The 22,633-nt window shown below is 41.7% G+C and overlaps 1 protein-coding gene across 2 annotated transcripts in view; it reads left to right on the forward strand.

The window, feature by feature from the left end:
- The first annotated feature begins 6,821 nt into the window (after positions 1-6,821).
- nt5c1aa (5'-nucleotidase, cytosolic IAa) overlaps positions 6,822-22,633 on the forward strand; it is a 61,066-nt gene continuing 45,254 nt past the window's right edge. For both annotated transcript variants that reach the window (XM_042295094.1, XM_042295095.1), the window contains exon 1: positions 6,822-7,752. In XM_042295094.1, the coding sequence (XP_042151028.1) occupies positions 7,591-7,752 (162 nt within the window). In that variant the 5' untranslated portion in view covers positions 6,822-7,590. The remainder of the gene's footprint in view (positions 7,753-22,633) is intronic.

Below are 22,633 nucleotides of genomic sequence, written 5' to 3' on the forward strand. Positions count from 1 at the left end.
CTCTAATTAATGAATATTCACTATCTTCTCATCAACACTTTACACGATCACATGATTGATATACAGTATCCATCTTCAATGTAGCCACCTTCACTGTATCCACCTTCACTGTATCCACCTTCACTGAATCCACCTTCAATGAACCCACCTTCACTGAATCCACCTTCAATGAATCCACCTTCACTGAATCCACCGTCAATGTATCCATCTTCAATGTATCCACCTTCACCAGCTGGCTGGTGTGTTTACGGACATATCCAATCAATCCTTATCCCAGTCTGTTGTTCCCACATGCTTCAAGAGGGCCACCATTGTTCCTGTTCCCAAGAAAGCTAAGGTAACTGAGCTAAACGACTACCGCCCCGTAGCACTCACTTTCTGTCATCATGAAGTGCTTTGAGAGGCTAGTCAAGGACTATATCACCTCCACCCTACCTGACACCCTAGACCCACTCCAATTTGCTTACCGCCCAAATAGGTCCACAGACGATGCAATCTCAACCACACTGCACACTGCCCTAACCCATCTGGACAAGAGGAATACCCATGTAAGAGTGCTGTTCATCGACTACAGATCAGCATTTAAGGAGGAGGCTGAATAAATATATATAAATGTACCTAAAAGTGTGGAGCTCAAAACAGGTGGGGCTCTGCCCTGAATCACTTCTAAGAGTATGAATTAGGCTTTTGAGAAGGTTTGAATCCTAAGAATCCTGCCTACACATAGTTTGAAGTACTATACCAACATAGTTACTGTAGTAGGTTGAAGATGTGTGCTGTAAAACCTTGGTAGAGCATGGGTGGAATAGGCATTGTGGTGCTGTAAAACCTTGGTAGAGCATGGGTGGAATAGCCATTGTGGTGCTGTAAAACCTTGGTAGAGCATGGGTGGAATAGCCATTGTGGTGCTGTAAAACCTTGGTAGAGCATGGGTGGAATAGGCATTGTGGTGCTGTAAAACCTTGGTAGAGCATGGGTGGAATAGGCATTGTGGTGCTGTAAAACCTTGGTAGAGCATGGGTGGAATAGGCATTGTGGTGCTGTAAAACCTTGGTAGAGCATGGGTGAAATAGGTATTGTGGTGCTGTAAAACCTTGGTAGAGCATGGGTGGAATAGGCATTATGGTGCTGTAAAAAAGCATGGGTGGAATAGGCATTATGGTGCTGTAAAACCTTGGTAGAGCATGGGTGGAATAGGCATTGTGGTGCTGTAAAACCTTGGTAGAGCATGGGTGGAATAGGCATTGTGGTGCTGTAAAACCTTGGTAGAGCATGGGTGGAATAGGCATTGTGGTGCTGTAAAATAGGCATGGGTGAAATTATTGTGGTGCTGTAAAACCTTGGTAGAGCATGGGTGGAATAGGCATTATGGTGCTGTAAAACCTTGGTAGAGCATGGGTGGAATAGGCATTATGGTGCTGTAAAACCTTGGTAGAGCATGGTTGGAATAGGCATTGTGGTGCTGTAAAACCTTGGTAGAGCATGGGTGGAATAGGCATTGTGGTGCTGTAAAACCTTGGTAGGACATGGGTGGAATAGGCATTGTGGTGCTGTAAAACCTTGGTAGGACATGGGTGGAATAGGCATTGTGGTGCTGTAAAACCTTGGTAGGACATGGGTGGAATAGGCATTGTGGTGCTGTAAAACCTTGGTAGGACATGGGTGGAATAGGCATTGTGGTGCTGTAAATCCTTGGTAGGACATGGGTGGAATAGGCATTGTGGTGCTGTAAAACCTTGGTAGGACATGGGTGGAATAGGCATTGTGGTGCTGTAAAACCTTGGTAGGACATGGGTGGAATAGGCATTGTGGGGCTCATGTGAATTTCCTTTATTTTTCGGCTTCAGACCAATGCCTATTCTCACTAAAAAAACATATATACATTTTTTATATATTTTTATTTAACCCTTATTTTACCAGGTTAGTTGACTGAGAACACATTCTCATTCATAACAGCAACCTGGGGAATAGTTACAGGGGAGAGGAGGAGGGATGAACGAGGATGATTAGGTGGTTATGATGGTATGAGGGCCAGATTGGGATTTTAGCCACGACACTGGGGTTGTCACCCCAACTCTTACGATACCATGGGATCTTTAGTGACCACAGAGAGTCAGGACACCCGTTTAATGTCCCATCCGAAAGACAGCACCCTACGCAGGGCAATGTCCCCAATCACTGACTTGGGACATTGATCCTTCTGAGCATTAATTACACTTTGGATGGTGTATCGATACACCCAGTCACTACAAAGACACAGGCGTCCTTCCTCACTCACCTGCCAGAGAGGAAGGAAACAGCTCAGGGATTTCACAACGAGGCCACTGGTGACTTTAAAACAGTTACAGGGTGTAAAGGCTGTGATAGGAGAAAAATGAGGATGGATCAACAACATTGTAGTTACTTCCAATACTAACCGAAATAGTCCTATAAGGTGAAAACACTAAACAGGCTAGTAGAAGCCAATTACAACAATGTTGACTGCCAAACACAACCTTCATAGACTATTGAGCACACTGGATGCTTGACTGTTGCTATTAGTCATTAGGGTAGTGTATGCTATTCAATAAAATGTATCTATTCCCAATAAACTAGTAGGGGAGAATTCCGTGCCCCCAGCTGAATTGGGGTTGACGACAACACAAAGACCTCCAATAACCTACAGATCATGAGAAAAATGAATGCAGGATTAACCCATGGAACATGTTGATTGGCCAGTGAGTGGCCAAGCCCTCATCTCAACTAAAACTTGTTAATTCATCAAAACCCAGCCATTCGGCAGCCACCGCCAGCCATTGTCACATCTGTCTTTGTGCTTGTCTCAACCCCCTCCAGGTGTCGCCATTTAACCTATTATCCCCTGTGTATTTATAGCTGTGTTCTCTGTCTGTTGCCAGTTCTTCTTGTCTTACTGACATGTTTTCCCGTCTTCCTGCTTTCTCAAGTTTCTGTTTCCTAGTTTCTCCGGTTCTGATCATTCTGCCTGCCCTGACCACGAGCCTGCATACCGTTCTGTACCTGCCTGACTCTGCCCTGGATTTACGGACCTCTGACTGTCCTTGACCTGTCTTTTGCCTGCCCTCTCTTTGGGTCATTAAACATCTGTGATTATAGCTGTCTGAATCTGGGTATTATAGCTATTGCTTATGGTTATAATATAAATATTTCTGACACACCTCTGGACCTATAGCACCACCGCCAGTGCTTAGATTTCAAATTGCGTTACGTTTGTGTAGAACATGACAGATGAGACTAGCTGAGGGACCTACATCATGACAGATGAGACCAGTTGTGACCAGCTGAGGAACTAACATCATGACAGATGAGACCAGTTGTGACCAGCTGAGGGACCTACATCATGACAGATGAGACCAGTTGTGACCAGCTGAGGAACTAACATCATGACAGATGAGACCAGTTGTGACCAGCTGAGGGACCTACATCATGACAGATGAGACCAGTTGTGACCAGCTGAGGAACTAACATCATGACAGATGAGACCAGTTGTGACCAGCTGAGGGACCTACATCATGACAGATGAGACCAGTTGTGACCAGCTGAGGAACTAACATCATGACAGATGAGACCAGATGAGGGACTGACATCATGACAGATGAGACCAGATGAGGGACTGACATCATGACAGATGAGACCAGATGAGGGACTGACATCATGACAGATGAGACCAGCTGAGGAACTGACACCATGACAGATGAGACCAGATGAGGGACTGACACCATGACAGATGAGACCAGATGAGGGACTGACATCATGACATATGAGACCAGATGAGGAACTGACACCATGACAGATGAGACCAGATGAGACCAACTGAGGAACTAACATCATGACAGATGAGACCAGTTGTGACCAGCTGAGGGACCTACATCATGACAGATGAGACCAGTTGTGACCAGCTGAGGAACTAACATCATGACAGATGAGACCAGTTGTGACCAGCTGAGGGACCTACATCATGACAGATGAGACCAGATGAGGGACTGACATCATGACAGATGAGACCAGATGAGGGACTGACATCATGACAGATGAGACCAGATGAGGGACTGACATCATGACAGATGAGACCAGCTGAGGAACTGACACCATGACAGATGAGACCAGATGAGGGACTGACACCATGACATATGAGACCAGATGAGGAACTGACACCATGACAGATGAGACCAGATGAGACCAACTGAGGAACTAACATCATGACAGATGAGACCAGCTGAGAGACTAACACCATGACAGATGAGACCAGTTGTGACCAGCTGAGGAACTGACACCATGACAGATGAGACCAGATGAGGGACCTACATCATGACAGATGAGTCCAGATGAGGGACTGACATCCTGACAGATGAGACCAGATGAGGAACTAACACCATGGCAGATGAGACCAGTTGTGACCAGCTGAGGAACTAACATCATGACAGATGAGACCAAATGAGGGACTGACATCATGACAGATGAGACCAGATGAGGGACTGACATCATGACAGATGAGACCAGATGAGAGACTGACATCATGACAGATGAGACCAGCTGAGGAACTAACATCATGACAGATGAGACCAGATGAGGGACTGACACCATGACAGATGAGACCAGATGTGACCAGCTGAGGAACTAACATCATGACAGATGAGACCAGTTGTGACCAGCTGAGGGAGCCATCTCACTCTAAAAATTACCTTTGAGTCAATGTGAGCAAGTGTCATTAACAGATATTCTTGATTTCCTAACGACTTTCTGAAATCTGTTTGGTCAAACAATTTTCTAAGATGATGGATGACACGTGCTCCCCCTGTTGTCATGGACACGTGCCCTGTTGTCATGGACACGTACCCTGTTGTCATGGACACGTGCTCCCCCTGTTGTCATGGATAACATTGAATTATGTTTAGTCAAATAATACAAAGATTTACTGGTGGAAAAAAGTTGTCAATTGTCCTACTTGAGTAAAAGTAAAGATACCTTAATAGAAAATGACTCAAGTAAATGTGAAAGTCACCCAGTAAAATAATACCTGAGTCAAATTTCTAAAATGTATTTCGGTATCAACAGTAAAAGTATGAATAATTTCAATTTCAATTTTGTTTTATTGACGGATAGCCAGGGGCACACTCCAATACTGAGACATAATTTACAAACAAAGCATTTGTGTTGTGACTCCTCCAGATCAGAGGCAGTAGGGATGACCGGGAATTTTCTCTTGATAAGTGTGTGAATTGGACCATTTTCCTGTCAAAATGTAACGAGAACATTTGGGAAAAAGCTACCTAACTATGGTTCTCAATCAGAGACAACAATAGACAGCTGTCCCTGATTGAGAACCATACCCGGCCAAAAACAAAGAAATACAAAAAACATAGAAAAAGAAACATAGAATGCCCACCCCAAATCACACCCTGACCAAACCAAAATAGAGACATAAAAAAGCTCAGGGCGTGGCGGGGCGTGGTCAGGGCGTGGCGGGGCGTGGTCAGGGCGTGGCAGGGCGTGGTCAGGGCGTGGTGGGGCGTGGCAGGGCGTGGTCAGGGCGTGGCGGGGCGTGGTCAGGGCGTGGCAGGGCGTGGTCAGGGCGTGGCGGGGCATGGTCAGGGCGTGATACTTAAGTAGTACATTAAAGTACTTTACACCACTGCAAAGATTATATGTGACACGCTTTCCAACCTTTGGCCAAATTTCTATATTTGTTTTACTTCCTTATTAAACTGACAACAATAACCAGGGACCATATTTACAAAGAGTATTAAGAGTAGGAGAGATGATATCCTAATCCTAATAAATGAGTTGTACGGACAAAGGGGGAACCTCTGATTCTAGATCAACACTGCTACTCTGAGACATCTTGTAAATACGGACCCAGTTATTAAGTTTCATGGACTCAACCAGACAATCCCATGTTTGCTTTAGATGTTTCAGAGTAAATACGAGGAACTAAGAAGATGTTTTTGATACAGAAATCATTGTTTAATTTTTAATTCAACGTCAGGTTTGAGATACAAGACGACTCATTCATTAAACATCTTTTCAAAAAATATGGCACAATTACAATGTGATAGAATCGGAGAGTTAAGCCCGTGTAATCAGTCTTACTAACTTCCAAGTGTTTATAAATACCATTTCAAACCGCTTGTGAGCGGTAGGGATGTTTGTTCAAATCCGCAGGTTGAACATCGAGGCAAGGAAGCTCTATGTCAGCTGCAATATCACACTGGCTTTATCCCAAATAGCACCCTATTCCCAATATAGTGCATTACTTTTGACTATAGCCCCCTATGGATAGTGCGCTAAATATGGAATAATGTGTAGTGTAAAAGAATGTGAAGTAAAAGAGACATGGTGGTTAGGTGGTAGTGTGGCACCATGCCAGAGATAAAGCACTGCAGTGACGCAGGGACACAGACAGTAGAGACAGAAATTTTGGGACAGACAGGGTTTCACATGTGCGTCAGAATCTCCCATGATCCTTTGGGAGGACTGAACAGCCTGTGGGGGAACACAGGGAGGGGCTTCTGAATAAGGAATCAAGCCTCCCATTGGCCCGAAGGGCGGTGAGTGTGTTTTCATTTGGGGAGTGTCCTGATAGATGCCGAGAGAGAGAGAGAGAGAGAGAGAGAGAGAGAGAGAGAGAGAGAGAGAGAGAGAGAGAGAGAGAGAGAGAGAGAGAGAGAGAGAGAGAGAGAGAGAGAGCAGAGAGAGAGAGAGAGAGAGAGAGAGAGAGAGAGAGAGAGAGAGAGAGACAGAGAGAGAGAGAGCGAGAGAGAGAGAGACAGAGAGAGTGAGTGAGAGAGTGAGACAGAGACAGGGAGAGAGCGAGAGAGAGAGAGAGAGCGAGGGAGAGAGCGAGAGAGAGAGAGAGCGAGAGAGGGAGAGCAGAGAGAGTGATTGAATGGGACAGATTGGGAGGTGTGAGAAAAAGCGAGTGAGTGAGGCAGAGAGAGAGAGAGAGAGAGAGGAACAGAGACAGAGAGGAACAGAGGACAACAACATAGCAACAGTGGAGGGAGAGCAGGCTTAGCAGCATAGAAAAACACCAATAAAAACACTATTCAACGCTACATTGGATTGGATCCACACTGGACAACATATATGTGTGTGTCTGTGTGTGTGTGTGAGTCAGCCTGGTTGTGACAGTGTGTGAGAGTGTCTGTGTGTGTGAATTTGTGTGTGAGAAACAGAGAGCGGTGGTGTGTATGAGAGAGGTAATCCGAAAGAACATGCGTGTGAGAGACAACCTGTGACTGTATGTGAGGAAGGGGTTTGTTGTGTGTGTGTGTGTGTGTTATAGACTGTACCCGACTATGAGTTGTGCAATGCAATGCAGCATTACTTCTGAAGAGAGGGGACACTGAAGAGCGAACACTGCAGGGATACTTGTGCAGCTGCTCTTGTGTCAGACACACCACTGTAGTGGACAGCGTCAGAGCCCACGGCTGGAGAGGACAGGACAGGACCTCTTGCCTGGATAATACCATAGGGATTGTACCATTTTGGGAAGATCACAGAGGTGGCATAGACAATACTATACAGGTAGATTGTACCACTGGGACGACGGGGTGATTGTGTGTTTTCAGGATGAATCTGGACCCTGTTCAGGTGATGAAGGGGCAGTCTAACCCAAAGGATCCCACGGCTGCCCCTGTAACTGCCTCGTCAAATGGAGATGGCAAAGGAGCCTGGGAAGAGAAAGAGGAGTTTGACCAAGGCCACCTGGGTCTCACCACAAAACCCCTACTGGTGAGTTCTGTCAGTCTGTCAGTCAGTCTGTCTGTCAGTCAGTCAGTCTGTCAGTCAGTCAGTCTGCCAGTCTGTCTGTCAGTTAGTTGTCTGTATGTCTATCACATGACCATGTGACAGTTTCAAATGTTCAAGTTTGGTGGTCAAGAAAAACACTATTCATGCAGGTATATTAAAATTATACCTGCATGGAAATGATTGACATCTCTCCAACATTACAGGGTGGTTTATCTCTCTGTCTCTCTCGCTCGCTCTCCCCTCATCTCTCTCTCTCATTGCATTCTGGGACGATGTAAAGCATGCTGTGTTTCGAGCCAATATTGGAGCGAGTAGTTAAACTCATCTGTGATTTTATCCTAATTTATAGGATATTTTATATTTTACTTACTTGAGTGTATCAACCGATGGCCTGTACAGCCTTCTTTATTTTTCGCATTATGGCTACTGACGGCTTATCCAATGGATATCAATGACCAAGCATTGACTGTCCAATGCTACTTCTGTGAAATGTTCACTAACCAGAGGGACAGCGAGCGTATGCGGAACAGGGGGTATGTCTGTAAAAAGTGCCTTTGGTGTGACCGGATGATGGATAATGTCGGGCGGCTGCAGAAGGACGTTCCGATGGCTATCCAATGAGCTGAAGGAGAGCAGAAGGACGTTCCGATGGCTATCCAATGAGCTGAAGGAGAGCAGATGGACGTTCCGATGGCTATCCAATGAGCTGAAGGAGAGCAGAAGGACGTTCCCATGGATATCCAATGAGCTGAAGGAGAGCAGAAGGACGTTCCGATGGTTATCCAATGAGCTGAAGGAGAGCAGAAGGACATTCCGATGGTAATCCAATGAGCTGAAGGAGAGCAGAAGCTCACCAATTTAGCTGCAGCCCAGGCTTAACATACCTTGACGCTGAACATCTCGCTCGCCCGGGTTGTTGGAGAGTTGGGCGTAGTCAATCTGTCCCACTTCTTGGAGCAGGTGTCTTGTTCAACTTCACTTCATCACAGAGACTGGGCCAAGGTAGATAGGTTAAAGGACCCAAGGGAACCGCAAACCTGGGTGTTCCTTTCCTGCCTCGGAGGATCCGCCTGATAAACAGCTTTGCTGGAGGTGTCTGGACCCAGGAGTTCGCTCTGATCCTGGAGACCCTGATGCCAGGCAAGTGGGGACTGCATCACCTTCCGGACTTCTTGCTACTTCAGACCACTGAGCCTATGGAGGCACTAGTCCCCCCCCACACCGCATACCCCCTTCTTCTAGGCAACAGCGCTACTCGCTGCTCCGTGCACCTTCAATGATTTGTTGGGGGAAGTTCGATGTGCCGCAGTAGAACTCTCGGAGTTCAGCCTTCCTATGGGGAATGCGACCTGGAAATTCACGACTTCCCTTCCCATGATATCCTACGTTTTGGGGGAGGGGTTCCATCGTACAGAATGTGGTGGTCGATGGTGCAGATACATTCTGTCATCCTGGTGCCAGAGTGGGTGACATCACTCGAGAGCTTACGGTCATTCTAGACCACAACCTGGAGCTCCAAATGATGGTTGTGCATACTGGTACACATGACATCAAGCTGTGTCAATGGGCCGAGTAGAGGCGGGACTTCCAACACCTGAGAGACAGACTATTGGCTACGGGCAAGCGGATCGTTTTTTTCTGTCCCTATCCCAACACACGGTCGTGAAATTCAAAACGCTTCTCTTGGCTATTTGCACAGGACTTTAGGATTAAATCTGGACTGCTCTGAAAGAGCGGTGGATTTTTATTGACAATTTTGCCTCAGCCAAGAAGACAGAGTAAAACAACCATATGGCCTCAGCCAAGTAGACAGGAAATCACTATATTGAACAACAATGACTAGCTACGGATTCTGATTCATACACAATGTTTGGAGAAAGGAAGACTTGGCCTGAGATGAGTGACTGTGAGTGAGTGAAGCAAAGCTCTGCGTGTATCTGTCTGGGGAAATGAGAACAGAGGAAGTTCAACTTGTTTTAATCCAATCGCTGCAGCAGGCTCAACCGATACCCCCCGCCCGTTTATAGGACACAGTGCTTTACACTGTTTCGGGTGAAAGATAAATCCGCGCTGGATAATTACAAAAAAATAAATCGTATTCGAAAATACTCAGCTTCATAGAATTCTCCATTTCTGTTACAAAACCTGTTTTGTCTGAATTCTGGAAATTGGTTAAATCTTTGAAACAAAACCTCCACCCCCTCGTTGTCCATTTGTTGTGTTTTTTTAACCATTTCTCCTCAGCTGGCCAATTATTTGAAAGAATGGTTTCTGAAATGACCTAAAGTTCAATTAGGTGGACTCCTTTACTTACCTCTGGGCTCACGAGGGGCGCAGTGGTACCAGGAACTGCATCTCAGCACTAGAGGCGTCTATTCAGACAGACTTGTTCGATTCCAGGCTGAATCACAACCGGCCATGATTGAAAGTCCCATAGGGCGGCGCACAATCGGCCCAGCGTCGTCCGGGTTTAGGCCGTCATTGTAAATAAGAATTTGTTCTTAACTGACTTGCCCAGTTAAATAAAGGTTATATATATTTTTTAAGTTAAAAAGTATATTTTAACAAATAACAGGGAATGATGCACATTGACCATTTTTTTCACGTGAACCATTTTATGTCAATGATGTAATAAGTGCCTTGTAAATAATGTATGTTAAAAAAATCCACAGGAGCTGATTCACTTAGCCCCTTTCTACTGCAGCTTTCTGGCCCCCTCATTGTAGAACCTTTAACCCACATTTTGTATTTAACAATACCCCCCCACCCCACCCCCCTTCTGACCAAGATAACTACCACCCAATTTCTAAACTATCTTGTCTTGCAAGTATTAGAATCCCTTGCAAACTCTCAGCTAAGAATATTTTTTAAACTTCAAATTCTATTCTTATTGTGAACCAGTCTGGTTTTAGACCAGGACATAACACTGTTTCAGCTGCTACAATCTTCTTAAATTGCTTGGATCATAGGAATCACTGTGCTTCCATATTTACTGACCTATCCAAGGTCTTTGATACTGTTGACCATCCCCTACTCATTCGAAGGTTGTCTGAAATGGGCCTTAATCAGGAGTCTTAGAAGTGGTTAGGTACATAATTGTACAATAATGTGTGCTTTCTGATGGATCACTAAAGATGTTCCGCAGGGGTCAATTTTGATACCTGTCCTCACTATTTACTAATTTATATAAATAATATTGGTCTATCTGCAAGAACCTGTAATATTCATCTGTATGTAGATGACACTCTTATGTACGCTATTTCCCCTACTACTAACCAGGCTATGTTAGAGCTGCAATCTCATTTTGTTTTGCATTGCAGAAAGCCCTTGTTGATTTAAAATGGGGAGTTATTTAGTTGTTTTCTAATTCTCATAGAAATATTTCAGATGGGTTTACACATTTATGCATTGGATGGTTCATTCAGCGAGCAGGTTCCCAAGCCTGTAATTATCTGGGCGTTTGGATTGACAAAAAAATTATGATATTTAAAAAAAATATACGGATGAGCTAGTTCAGAACCTGAGATTTGAAGTAGACTTCTTTTTATAAAAATAGATCACGCCTCTCCCTAAATAGCAAGGGGCAGGTTGCACAGGCAACCTTCCTGCCAGCTCTTGAATCTGGTGACACCATTTATCAGACTGCAGCAGACACCACTCTACAGCCCTAGGATGCGATCTACCAATAGCATGCTGTGCTTTGTCACATGTGACAGGTTTAATATCACTGCTTCCTTTATCAGGTTGGTTGGACCTCTGTTCATTCCCGTAGATCACTTCATTTCTCCTTTTTTTTTTTTACCAGTATGTTGGTTTATTAGTGTTGTGGTTTAGTAGTGTTGTGGTTTATTTATGTTGTGGTGGTTTAGTAGTGTTGTGGTGGTTTATTAGTGTTGTGGTGCTTTATTAGTGTTGTGGTTTAGTAGTGTTGTGGCTTATTAGTGTTGTGGTTTAGTAGTGTTGTGGTTGGTTTAGTAGTGTTGTGGTTTAGTAGAGTTGTGGTTTATTAGTGTTGTGGTTTATTAGTGTTGTGGTGGTTTAGTAGTGTTGTGGTTTATTAGTGTTGTGGTTTATTAGTGTTGTGGTGGTTTAGTGGTGTTGTGGTTTATTAGTGGTGTGGTTTAGTAGTTTTGTGGTTTATTAGTGTTGTAGTTTAATAGTGTTGTGGTGGTTTAGTAGTGTTGTGGTTTATTAGTGTTGTAGTTTATTAGTGTTGTGGTTTATTAGTGTGGTGGTTTATTAGTGGTGTGGTTTAGTAGTGTTGTGGCTTAGTAGTGTTGTGTTTTATTAGTGTTGTGGTTGGTTTAGTAGTGTTGTGGTTGGTTTAGTAGTGTTGTGCTTTATTAGTGTTGTGGTTTATTAGTGTTGTGGTTTAGTAGTGTTGTGGTTTATTAGTGTTGTGGTGGTTTAGTAGTGTTGTGGTTTATTAGTGTTGTTGTGGTTTATTAGTGCTGTGGTTTAGTAGTTTTGTGGTTTATTAGCGTTGTAGTTTAGTAGTTTTGTGGTTTAGTAGTGTTGTGGTGGTTTAGTAGTGTTGTGGTTTATTAGTGTTGTTGTGGTTTATTAGTGCTGTGGTTTAGTAGTTTTGTGGTTTATTAGCGTTGTAGTTTAGTAGTTTTGTGGTTTAGTAGTGTTGTGGTGGTTTATTAGTGCTGTGGTTTAGTAGTTTTGTGGTTTATTAGCGTTGTAGTTTATTAGTGTTGTGGTTTACTATTGTGGTGGTTTATTAGTGTTGTGGTTTAGTAGTGTGGTGGTTTATTAGTGTTGTAGTTTATTGGTGTTGTAGTTTATTAGTGTTGTGGTTTAGTAGTGTTGTGGTTTAGTAGTGTTGTGGTTTATTAGTGTTGTGGTTGGTTTAGTAGTGTTGTGGTTGGTTTAGTAGTGTTGTGCTTTATTAGTGCTGTGGTTTATTAGTGTTGTGGTTTAGTAGTGTTGTGGTTTATTAGTGTTGTGGTTGGTTTAGTAGTGTTGTGGTTGGTTTAGTAGTGTTGTGCTTTATTAGTGCTGTGGTTTATTAGTGTTGTGGTTTAGTAGTGTTGTGGTTTATTAGTGTTGTGGTGGTTTAGTAGTGTTGTGGTTTATTAGTGTTGTGGTGGTTTAGTAGTGTTGTGGTTTATTAGTGTTGTTGTGGTTTATTAGTGTTGTGGTTTAGTAGTGTTGTGGTTTATTAGTGTTGTGGTGGTTTAGTAGTGTTGTGGTTTATTAGTGTTGTTGTGGTTTATTAGTGTTGTGGTTTAGTAGTTTTGTGGTTTATTAGTGTTGTAGTTTAGTAGGGTTGTGGTTTAGTAGTGTTGTGGTGGTTTAGTAGTGTTGTGGTTTAGTAGTGTTGTGGTTTAGTAGTTTTGTGGTTTATTAGTGTTGTGGTTTAGTAGTTTTGTGGTTTATTAGTGTTGTAGTTTAGTAGTTTTGTGGTTTAGTAGTGTTGTGGTGGTTTATTAGTGTTGTGGTTTAGTAGTGTTGTGGTTTATTAGTGTTGTGGTTTATTAGCGTTGTGGTGATTTAGTAGTGTTGTGGTTTAGTAGTGTTGTGGTTTAGTAGTTTTGTGGTTTATTAGTGTTGTAGTTTAGTAGTTTTGTGGTTTAGTAGTGTTGTGGTGGTGTATTAGTGTTGTGGTTTAGTAGTTTTGTGGTTTATTAGTGTTGTGGTTTATTTGTGTTGTAGTTTATTAGTGTTGTGGTGTGGTTAATTAGTGTGGTGGTTTATTAGTGTTGTGGCTTATTAGTGTGGTGGTTTATTAGTGTTGTAGTTTATTTGTGTTGTAGTTTATTAGTGTTGTGGTGTGGTTAATTAGTGTGGTGGTTTATTAGTGTTGTGGTGTGGTTAATTAGTGTGGTGGTTTATTAGTGTTGTGGTGTGGTTAATTAGTGTGGTGGTTTATTAGTGTTGTAGTTTATTTGTGTTGTAGTTTATTAGTGTTGTGGTTGGTTTAGTAGTGTTGTGCTTTATTAGTGCTGTGGTTTATTAGTGTGGTGGTTTATTAGTGTTGTGGTTTAGTAGTGTTGTGGTTTATTAGTGTTGTGGTTGGTTTAGTAGTGTTGTGGTTTATTAGTGTGGTGGTTTATTAGTGTTGTGGTTTATTAGTGTTGTGGTTTAGTAGTGTTGTGGTTTATTAGTGTTGTGGTTGGTTTAGTAGTGTTGTGGTTGGTTTAGTAGTGTTGTGCTTTATTAGTGCTGTGGTTTATTAGTGTTGTGGTTTAGTAGTGTTGTGGTTTATTAGTGTTGTGGTGGTTTAGTAGTGTTGTGGTTTATTAGTGTTGTTGTGGTTTATTAGTGTTGTGGTTTAGTAGTTTTGTGGTTTATTAGTGTTGTAGTTTAGTAGGGTTGTGGTTTAGTAGTGTTGTGGTGGTTTAGTAGTGTTGTGGTTTAGTAGTGTTGTGGTTTAGTAGTTTTGTGGTTTATTAGTGGTGTGGTTTAGTAGTGTTGTGGTTTATTAGTGGTGTGGTTTATTAGTGGTGTGGTTTAGTAGTGTTGTGGTTTATTTATGTTGTGGTGGTTTATTAGTGTTGTGGTTTATTAGTGTTGTGGTGGTTTATTAGTTGTGTTGTTTAGTAGTGTTGTGGTTTATTAGTGGTGTGGTTTAGTAGTGTTGTGGTTTATTAGTGGTGTGGTTTATTAGTGGTGTGGTTTATTGGTGGTGTGGTTTAGTAGTGTTGTGGTTTAGTAGTGTTGTGGTTTATTAGTGGTTTGGTTTATTAGCGGTGTGGTTTAGTAGTGTTGTGGTTTATTTGTGGTGTGGTTTAGTAGTGTTGTGGTTTATTAGTGGTGTGGTTTAGTAGTGTGGTGGTTTATTAGTGGTGTGGTTTAGTAGTGTGGTGGTTTATTAGCGGTGTGGTTTAGTAGTGTTGTGGTTTATTTGTGGTGTGGTTTAGTAGTGTGGTGGTTTATTAGTGGTGTGGTTTATTAGTGTGGTGGTTTAGTAGTGTTGTGGTTTATTAGTGGTGTGGTTTAGTAGTGTTGCGGTTTATTAGGTGTGGTTTATTAGTGTTGTGGTTTATTAGTGGTGTGGTTTATTAGTGGTGTGGTTTATTAGTGTTGTGGTTTAGTAGTGGTGTGGTTTATTAGTGGTGTGGTTTGTTAGTGTTGTGGTTTATTAGTGGTATGGTTTATTCGTGTTGTGGTTTATTAGTGGTGTGGTTTATTAGTGGTACTAAGATATTGTCTGTCTGTATCCTGTAGTTCATTTTATGCTGTTTAATATATATATTGAATTATCATGTCATTTCAATTATCATCATGTCAATTATTATATCATTTTTTCTCAGGACGCCATTGTGAATGAGACACTTGCCTCAGTTGGACTCCCCTGAATAAATAAAACAAATTAAACACGTCTCTCACTCCCCCCTCTATATTTTCAAAACATTCCTTGTTCTCTTTCTATTTGAAAATCTGAAACTGCTTCCTGTTTCTCTCATGCTTTCTCTTTGACAATCTGAAACTGCTTCCTGTTTCTCTCCTGCTTTCTATATGACAATCGAAACTGCTTCCTGTTTCTCTCCTGCTTTCTATTTGACAATCTGAATCTGCTTCCTGTTTCTCTCATGCTTTCCATTTGACAATCTGAAACTACTTCCTGTTTCTCTCGTGCATTCTATTTCTTTAATTTTCTTTCTCAATATTTTATTCTCTCCTTTCCCTAATTCTCTTTCTCTCTGTCCATCTCTATCTTTTAACACTAAGGTCAGTCATCACGCGCTCTGCTCTCAGGGATTAGGCTCTAGGCCTACATTTACTCTGTGTTTATGACTTTAGCTTAGCAGGGGCATGTGTACCGTCACCTCCAAAAAGTTTGGGTACCCTTGATAAAGATGAGTACAAATGACTGTAAAAAAAAATATTATATGAATACTGAGCTATATTGTAGGCTAACAAAATAATCTAACTGTACTTTTTTTTCGCCGTGTACAATACGGCTCAGTATTTGTATTTAAAATTTTATACAGTCTATTCTTGCTCATCTTTATCAAGGGTGCCAATAGTTTTGGAGGTGAATGCCTGTGAGTCTGTCAGGTGTTCTCAAAACAGAACAAGGGTGCCAATAGTTTTGGAGGTGAATGCCTGTGAGACTGTCAGGTGTTCTCAAAACAGAACAAGGGTGCCAATAGTTTTGGAGGTGAATGCCTGTGAGACTGTCAGGTGTTCTCAAAACAGAACAAGGGTGCCAATAGTTTTGGAGGTGAATGCCTGTGAGACTGTCAGGTGTTCTCAAAACAGAAACTCCTACCTTGTAATCTGCTTTACAGTAAATACTGTAACCACCTATAACACACTGGGGGGGACGATTAAGGAACGATTCTCTGGAGGTTAATGTTGTTGACAGGTGAGGAGGACAAACAAGGAGAGAGAGAGTGAAAGAGAGAGAGAAGGGGAAAAAGGAGAGGGAGTGAGAGAGTAAGAGAGAGAGTGGGCAGAGAGAGAGAGTGGGAAAGATTCACGGGAGAGTGAGAGTGAGAGACAGAGAGAGAGTGAGAGAGAGAGAGAGAGAGAGAGAGAGAGAGAGAGAGAGAGGGGAGAGAGGGGGAGAGAGAGAGAGAGATAGGGGAGAGTGAGAGAGGGGAGAGAGAGAGAGAGAGAGAGAGAGTGGAAAGATATTGAAGAGTGAGAGGGGGAGAGAGTGCTCCTATGTATGCGTGCATGTCTGTGTCTGTGTGCACGTGTACACATGCACTGTGTGTGTGTTTGTGACTCGTGAGAGAGTTGATAACAGTTGTGTAATCTGTACTTGTTGAGTATTATTTTTCCGAGAGCACCTATTTTAAAAGGATTAGACCTTTTTTTTTCAATTTTCGACCTAAAATGACATACTCAAATCTAACTGCCTGTAGCTCAGCCATTTAGTACGGCCATTTAGTACGGCCATTTAGTACGGCCATTTAGTACGGTCATTTAGTACGGCCATTTAGTACGGCCATTTAGTACGGCCATTTAGTACGGTCATTTAGTATAGCCATTTATTATAGTCATTTAATATAGCCATTTAGAATGGTCATTTAGTATAGCCATTTAGTATAGATATTTAGAATGGTCATTTAGTATAGTCATTTAGTATAGTCATTTAGTATAGCCATTTAGTATAGTCATTTAGTATAGTCATTTAGTATAGCCATTTCGTATAGTCATTTAGTATAGCCATTTATTATAGTCATTTAATATAGCCATTTAGAATGGTCATTTAGTATAGCCATTTAGAATGGTCATTTAGTATAGACATTTAGTATAGTCATTTAGTATAGCCATTTAGTACAGTCATTTAGAAGAGTCATTTAGCATAACCATTTAGAAGAGTCATTTAGTATAGCTGTTTAGAATGGTAATTTAGTATAGCCATTTAGTATAGCCATTTAGTATAGCCATTTAGAATGGTAATTTAGTATAGTCATTTAGTATAGCCATTTAGTATAGTCATTTAGTATAGTCATTTAGTATAACAATTTAGAATGGTCATTTAGTATAGTCATTTAGTATAGCCATTTAGAAGAGTCATTTAGTATAGCCATTTAGTATAGCCATTTAGAATGGTAATTTAGTATAGTCATTTAGTATAGCCATTTAGAATGGTCATTTAGTATAGCCATTTAGAATGGTCATTTAGTATAGCCATTTAGTATAGCCATTTAGAATGGTCATTTAGTATAGCCATTTAGTATAGCCATTTAGAATGGTCATTTAGTATAGCCATTTAGTATAGCCATTTAGAATGGTCATTTAGTATAGCCATTTAGAATGGTCATTTAGTATAGCCATTTAGTATAGCCATTTAGAATGGTCATTTAGTATAGCCATTTAGAATGGTCATTTAGTATAGCCATTTAGTATAGCCATTTAGAATGGTCATTTAGTACAGTCATTTAGAAGAGTCATTTAGCATAACCATTTAGAATGGTCATTTAGTATAGCCATTTAGTATAGCCATTTAGTATAGCCATTTAGAAGTCATTTAGTATAGACATTTAGTATAGCCATTTAGAAGAGTCATTTAGTATAGCCATTTAGAAGTCATTTAGTATAGCCATTTAGTATAGCCATTTAGAATGGTCATTTAGTATAGCCATTTAGAAGAGTCATTTAGTATAGCCATTTAGAAGTCATTTAGTATAGCCATTTAGTATAGTCATTTAGTATAGTCATTTAGTATAGCCATTTCGTATAGTCATTTAGTATAGCCATTTATTATAGTCATTTAATATAGCCATTTAGAATGGTCATTTAGTATAGTCATTTAGTATAGCCATTTAGAATGGTCATTTAGTACAGTCATTTAGTATAGTCATTTAGTATAGTCATTTAGAAGAGTCATTTAGTATAGTCATTTAGTATAGTCATTTAGAAGAGTCATTTAGCATAACCATTTAGAAGAGTCATTTAGTATAGCCATTTAGAATGGTCATTTAGTATAGCCATTTAGTGTAGTCATTTAGTATAGCCATTTAGAAGAGTCATTTAGTATAGCCATTTAGTATAGTCATTTAGCCATTTAAGATGGCGCCGAAGAGAATGGCTTTCATTCGTTTTTTTGTGTTGATTTTTACTTATTTTTTTAACTTATTTTGTACATAATGTTACTACAGCCATCTCTTTTGACCGAAAAAAAACTTCTGGACATTAGAACTGGGATTACTCACCACAAACTGGTAGAATCCTTTTCCTTTAACAAGTCCTTTAATGAGTCCAACAAGAAAGATATACTGCTCTCCAGGGAACAGGCCCAAATCCCCGTCATTTGTGTGAAGAAAAGACTGAGGGAAAAAGGAAGCAGATCAGGCAGCCTTCTGAAATCCGTAGGCGAGTGATTAAACTCCCACTGCTATCAATTCTACTTGCTAACATGCAATCACTGGAAAAATAAAACTGATGATCTACGATTACAATGATCCTACCAACAAGACATTAAAAACTGTAATATCTTATGTTTCACCAAGTTGTGGCTGAACGACGACACGAATAACATACAGCTGGAGGGATTTTCAAATCACCGGCAGAACAGAGAAGCTACGTCTGGTAAGACGAGGGGTGGGGGTGTGTTTATTTGTCAATTATTGCTGGAGCGCAATGTCTAATATTAAGGAAGTCTCGAGGTATTACTCACCTGAGGTAGAGTACCTTATGATAAGCTGTAGACCACCTTATCTACCAAGAGAGTCTATATTATTCGTAGCCATCTATTTACCACCAAAGACCAGTGCTGGCACTAAGACCGCACTCAACAAACTCTACAAGGCCATGAGCAAACAAGAAAATGCTCACCCAAAAGTGGCACTCCTAGTGGCTGGGAACTTTAACGCAGGCAAACTTAAATCTGTTTTCCAAATTTTTACCAGCATGTCACATGTGCAAGCAGAGGAAAAATAACTCTAGACCACCTTTACTCCACACACAGAGATGCGTACAAAGCTGTCCCTCGCCCTCCATTTTGCAAAGCTGACCATAATTCTATCCTCCAGATTCCTGCTTACAAGAAAAAAACTAAAGAAGGAAGTACCAGTGACTTGCTCACTAAGGAAATGGTCAGATGAAGCAGATGCTAAGCTAAAGGTCTGTTTTGCTAGCACAGACTGGAATATGTTCCCGGGATTAATCCAATGGCATTGAGGAGTACACCAACTCAGTCATCAGCTTCATCAATAAGTGCATCGACAACGTCGTCCCCACACTGACTGTACGTACATATCCCAACCAGAAGCCATGGATTACAGGCAACATCTGCATCGACCTGAAGGCTAGAGTTTCCGCTTTCAAGAAGCGGTAGCTCCTATGCCCTCAGACGAACCATCAAACAAGCAAAGCGTCAAACACAGGATTTAGATTGAATCCTACTACACCGGCTCTGATGCTCATTGGATGTGGCGGGGCTTGAAAACTATGATGGACTACAAAGGGAAACCTAGACGTGAGCTGCCAAGTGACTCAAGCCTACCAGACGAGCTAAATGCCTTTTATGCTCGCTTCGAGGCAAGCAACACTGAAGCATGCTTGAGAGCACCAGCTGTTCTGGAGGACTGTGTGATAACGCTCTCGGTAGATGTGGGCAAGATCTTTAAACAGGTCAACATTCACAAACCGCCGGCCCAGATGGATTACCAGGACGTGTACTGAAAGCATTCGCTGACCAACTACCAAGTGTCTTCACTGACGTTTTCAAACTCTCCCTGACTGAGTCTGTAATACCTACATGTTTCAAGCAGACCACCATAGTCCCTGTGCCCAAGGAAGGGAAGGTAACCTGCCTAAATGATTAGCACCCCGTAGCACTCATGTCGGTAGCCATGAAGTGCTTTGAAAGGCTGGTCCTGGCTCACATCAACAGAATCCTCCCGGAAACCCTAGATCCACTCCACTTCGCATACCGCCCCAATCGCACTCCACACTGCCCATTCCCAGCTGGACAAAAGGAACACCTATGTGAGAATGCTGTTCATTGACTACAGCTCAGTGTTCAACACCATAGTGCCCACCAAGCTCATCACTAAGCTAAGGACCCTGGGACTAAACACATCCCACTCTGCAACTGGATCCTGGACTTCCTGACGGGCTGCCCCCAGGTGGTAAGGGTAGGCAACAACACGTCTGCCACACTGATCCTCAACACTGTTCACCCACGACTGTGTGGCCAAACACAACTCGAACAACATCATTAAGTTTGCTGACGACACAACAGTGGTAGGCCTGATCACCGACAATGATGAGACAGCCTATAGGGAGGAGGTCAGAGACCTGGCAGTGTGGTGACAGGACAACAACCTCTCCATCATTGTGAGCAAGACAAAGGAGCTGATCGTGGACTACAGGAAAAGGCAGGCCAAACAGGCCCCCATTAAAATCAACAGGGCTGTAGTGGAGCGGGTCGAGAGTTTGAAGTTCATTGGTGTCCACATCACCAACCATCTATCATGGTCCAAACACACAAAGACAGTCATGAAGAGGTCACGACAAGACCTTTTCCCTTCAGGAGACTGAAGATTTGGCATGGGTCCCCAGATCCTCAAAAAGTTATTCAGCTGCACCATCGAGAGCATCCTGACCGGTTACATCACAGCCTGGTATGGCAACTGCTCGGCATCTGACCATAAGGCGCAACAGAGGGTATAGAGTACGGCCCAGTACATCACTGGGGCCAAGTCTCCTGCAATCCAGGACCTCTATACCAGGCGGTGTCAGAGGAAGGCCCATAAAATAGTCAAAGACTCCAGTCACCCAAGTTATAGACAGTTTGCTCTGCTGCCGCACAGGCAAGAGGTACCGGAGCGCCAAGTCTAGGACCAAAAGGCTCCTTAACAGCTTCTACCTCCAAGCCATAAGACTGCTGAACAACTACTCAAACGGCCACCAGACTATTACATTGACCCCCTCCATTTGTTTTGTACACTGCTGCTACTCGCTGTTTATCATCTATGCATAGTCTCTTCACCCTTACCTACATGTACAAATGACCTCTAACCTGTACCCCTGCACACTGACTACCCCGTGTATATAGCCTCGTTATTGTTATGCTATTGTGTTAATTATTATTTTTTTTTTAAACTTTAGTTTATTGGGTAAGTATTTTATTAAAACTGCACTGTTGTTTAAGGGTTTGTAAGTAAGCATTTCACGGTAAGGTCTACACTTGTTGTATTCGGTTCATGTGACAAATAAAGTTTGATTTGATTCAATTTCATTTTAATATAGCCATTTAGTATAGTCAGCAATGTCAGCAATGATATTAGTTTAATAACTAATCAGTTCAGGTTAGTTACATAGTTATTAATCCATTCCGTTTACTGTAGTTCCCTTAGGGATGCCGGGGAAAGAGATTAAATCTGGACTAAAAATCATGTTCAATGCAGAATCCCCATTGATGAAATTGCTACAGTCTAGGACTAGACTTTGTCTGTGTCCAGGAAACCAGCACAAAGAGGTTTATGCTTTAAAATCCTCTATAGTAAACACTATTCTACTGTAGTGGTGTAGTACACTATTCTACTGTAGTGGTGTAGTATAGTAAACACTATTCTACTGTAGTGGTGTAGTACACTATTCTACTGTAGTGGTGTAGTATAGTGAACACTATTCTACTGTAGTGGTGTAGTATAGTAAACACTATTCTACTGTAGTGGTGTAGTATAGTAAACACTATTCTACTGTAGTGGTGTAGTACACTATTCTACTGTAGTGGTGTAGTATAGTGAACACTATTCTACTGTAGTGGTGTAGTATAGTAAACACTATTCTACTGTAGTGGTGTAGTATAGTAAACACTATTCTACTGTAGTGGTGTAGTATAGTAAACACTATTCTACTGTAGTGGTGTAGTATAGTAAACACTATTCTACTGTAGTGGTGTAGTATAGTAAACACTATTCTACTGTAGTGGTGTAGTACACTATTCTACTGTAGTGGTGTAATATAGTAAACACTATTCTACTGTAGTGGTGTAGTATACTAAACACTATTCTACTGTAGTGGTGTAGTATAGTAAACACTATTCTACTGTAGTGGTGTAGTATAGTAAACACTATTCTACTGTAGTGGTGTAGTATAGTAAACACTATTCTACTGTAGTGGTGTAGTACACTATTCTACTGTAGTGGTGTAGTATAGTAAACACTATTCTACTGTAGTGGTGTAGTACACTATTCTACTGTAGTGGTGTAGTACACTATTCTACTGTAGTGGTGTAGTATAGTAAACACTATTCTACTTTAGTGGTGTAGTATAGTAAACACTATTCTACTTTAGTGGTGTAGTATAGTAAACACTATTCTACTTTAGTGGTGTAGTATAGTAAACACTATTCTACTTTAGTGGTGTAGTATAGTAAACACTATTCTACTGTAGTGGTGTAGTATAGTAAACACTATTCTACTTTAGTGGTGTAGTATAGTAA

The sequence above is a fragment of the Oncorhynchus tshawytscha genome, linkage group LG13, assembly GCF_018296145.1.
Source record: "Oncorhynchus tshawytscha isolate Ot180627B linkage group LG13, Otsh_v2.0, whole genome shotgun sequence".
In the NCBI taxonomy this organism is placed as follows: Eukaryota; Metazoa; Chordata; class Actinopteri; order Salmoniformes; family Salmonidae; genus Oncorhynchus; species Oncorhynchus tshawytscha.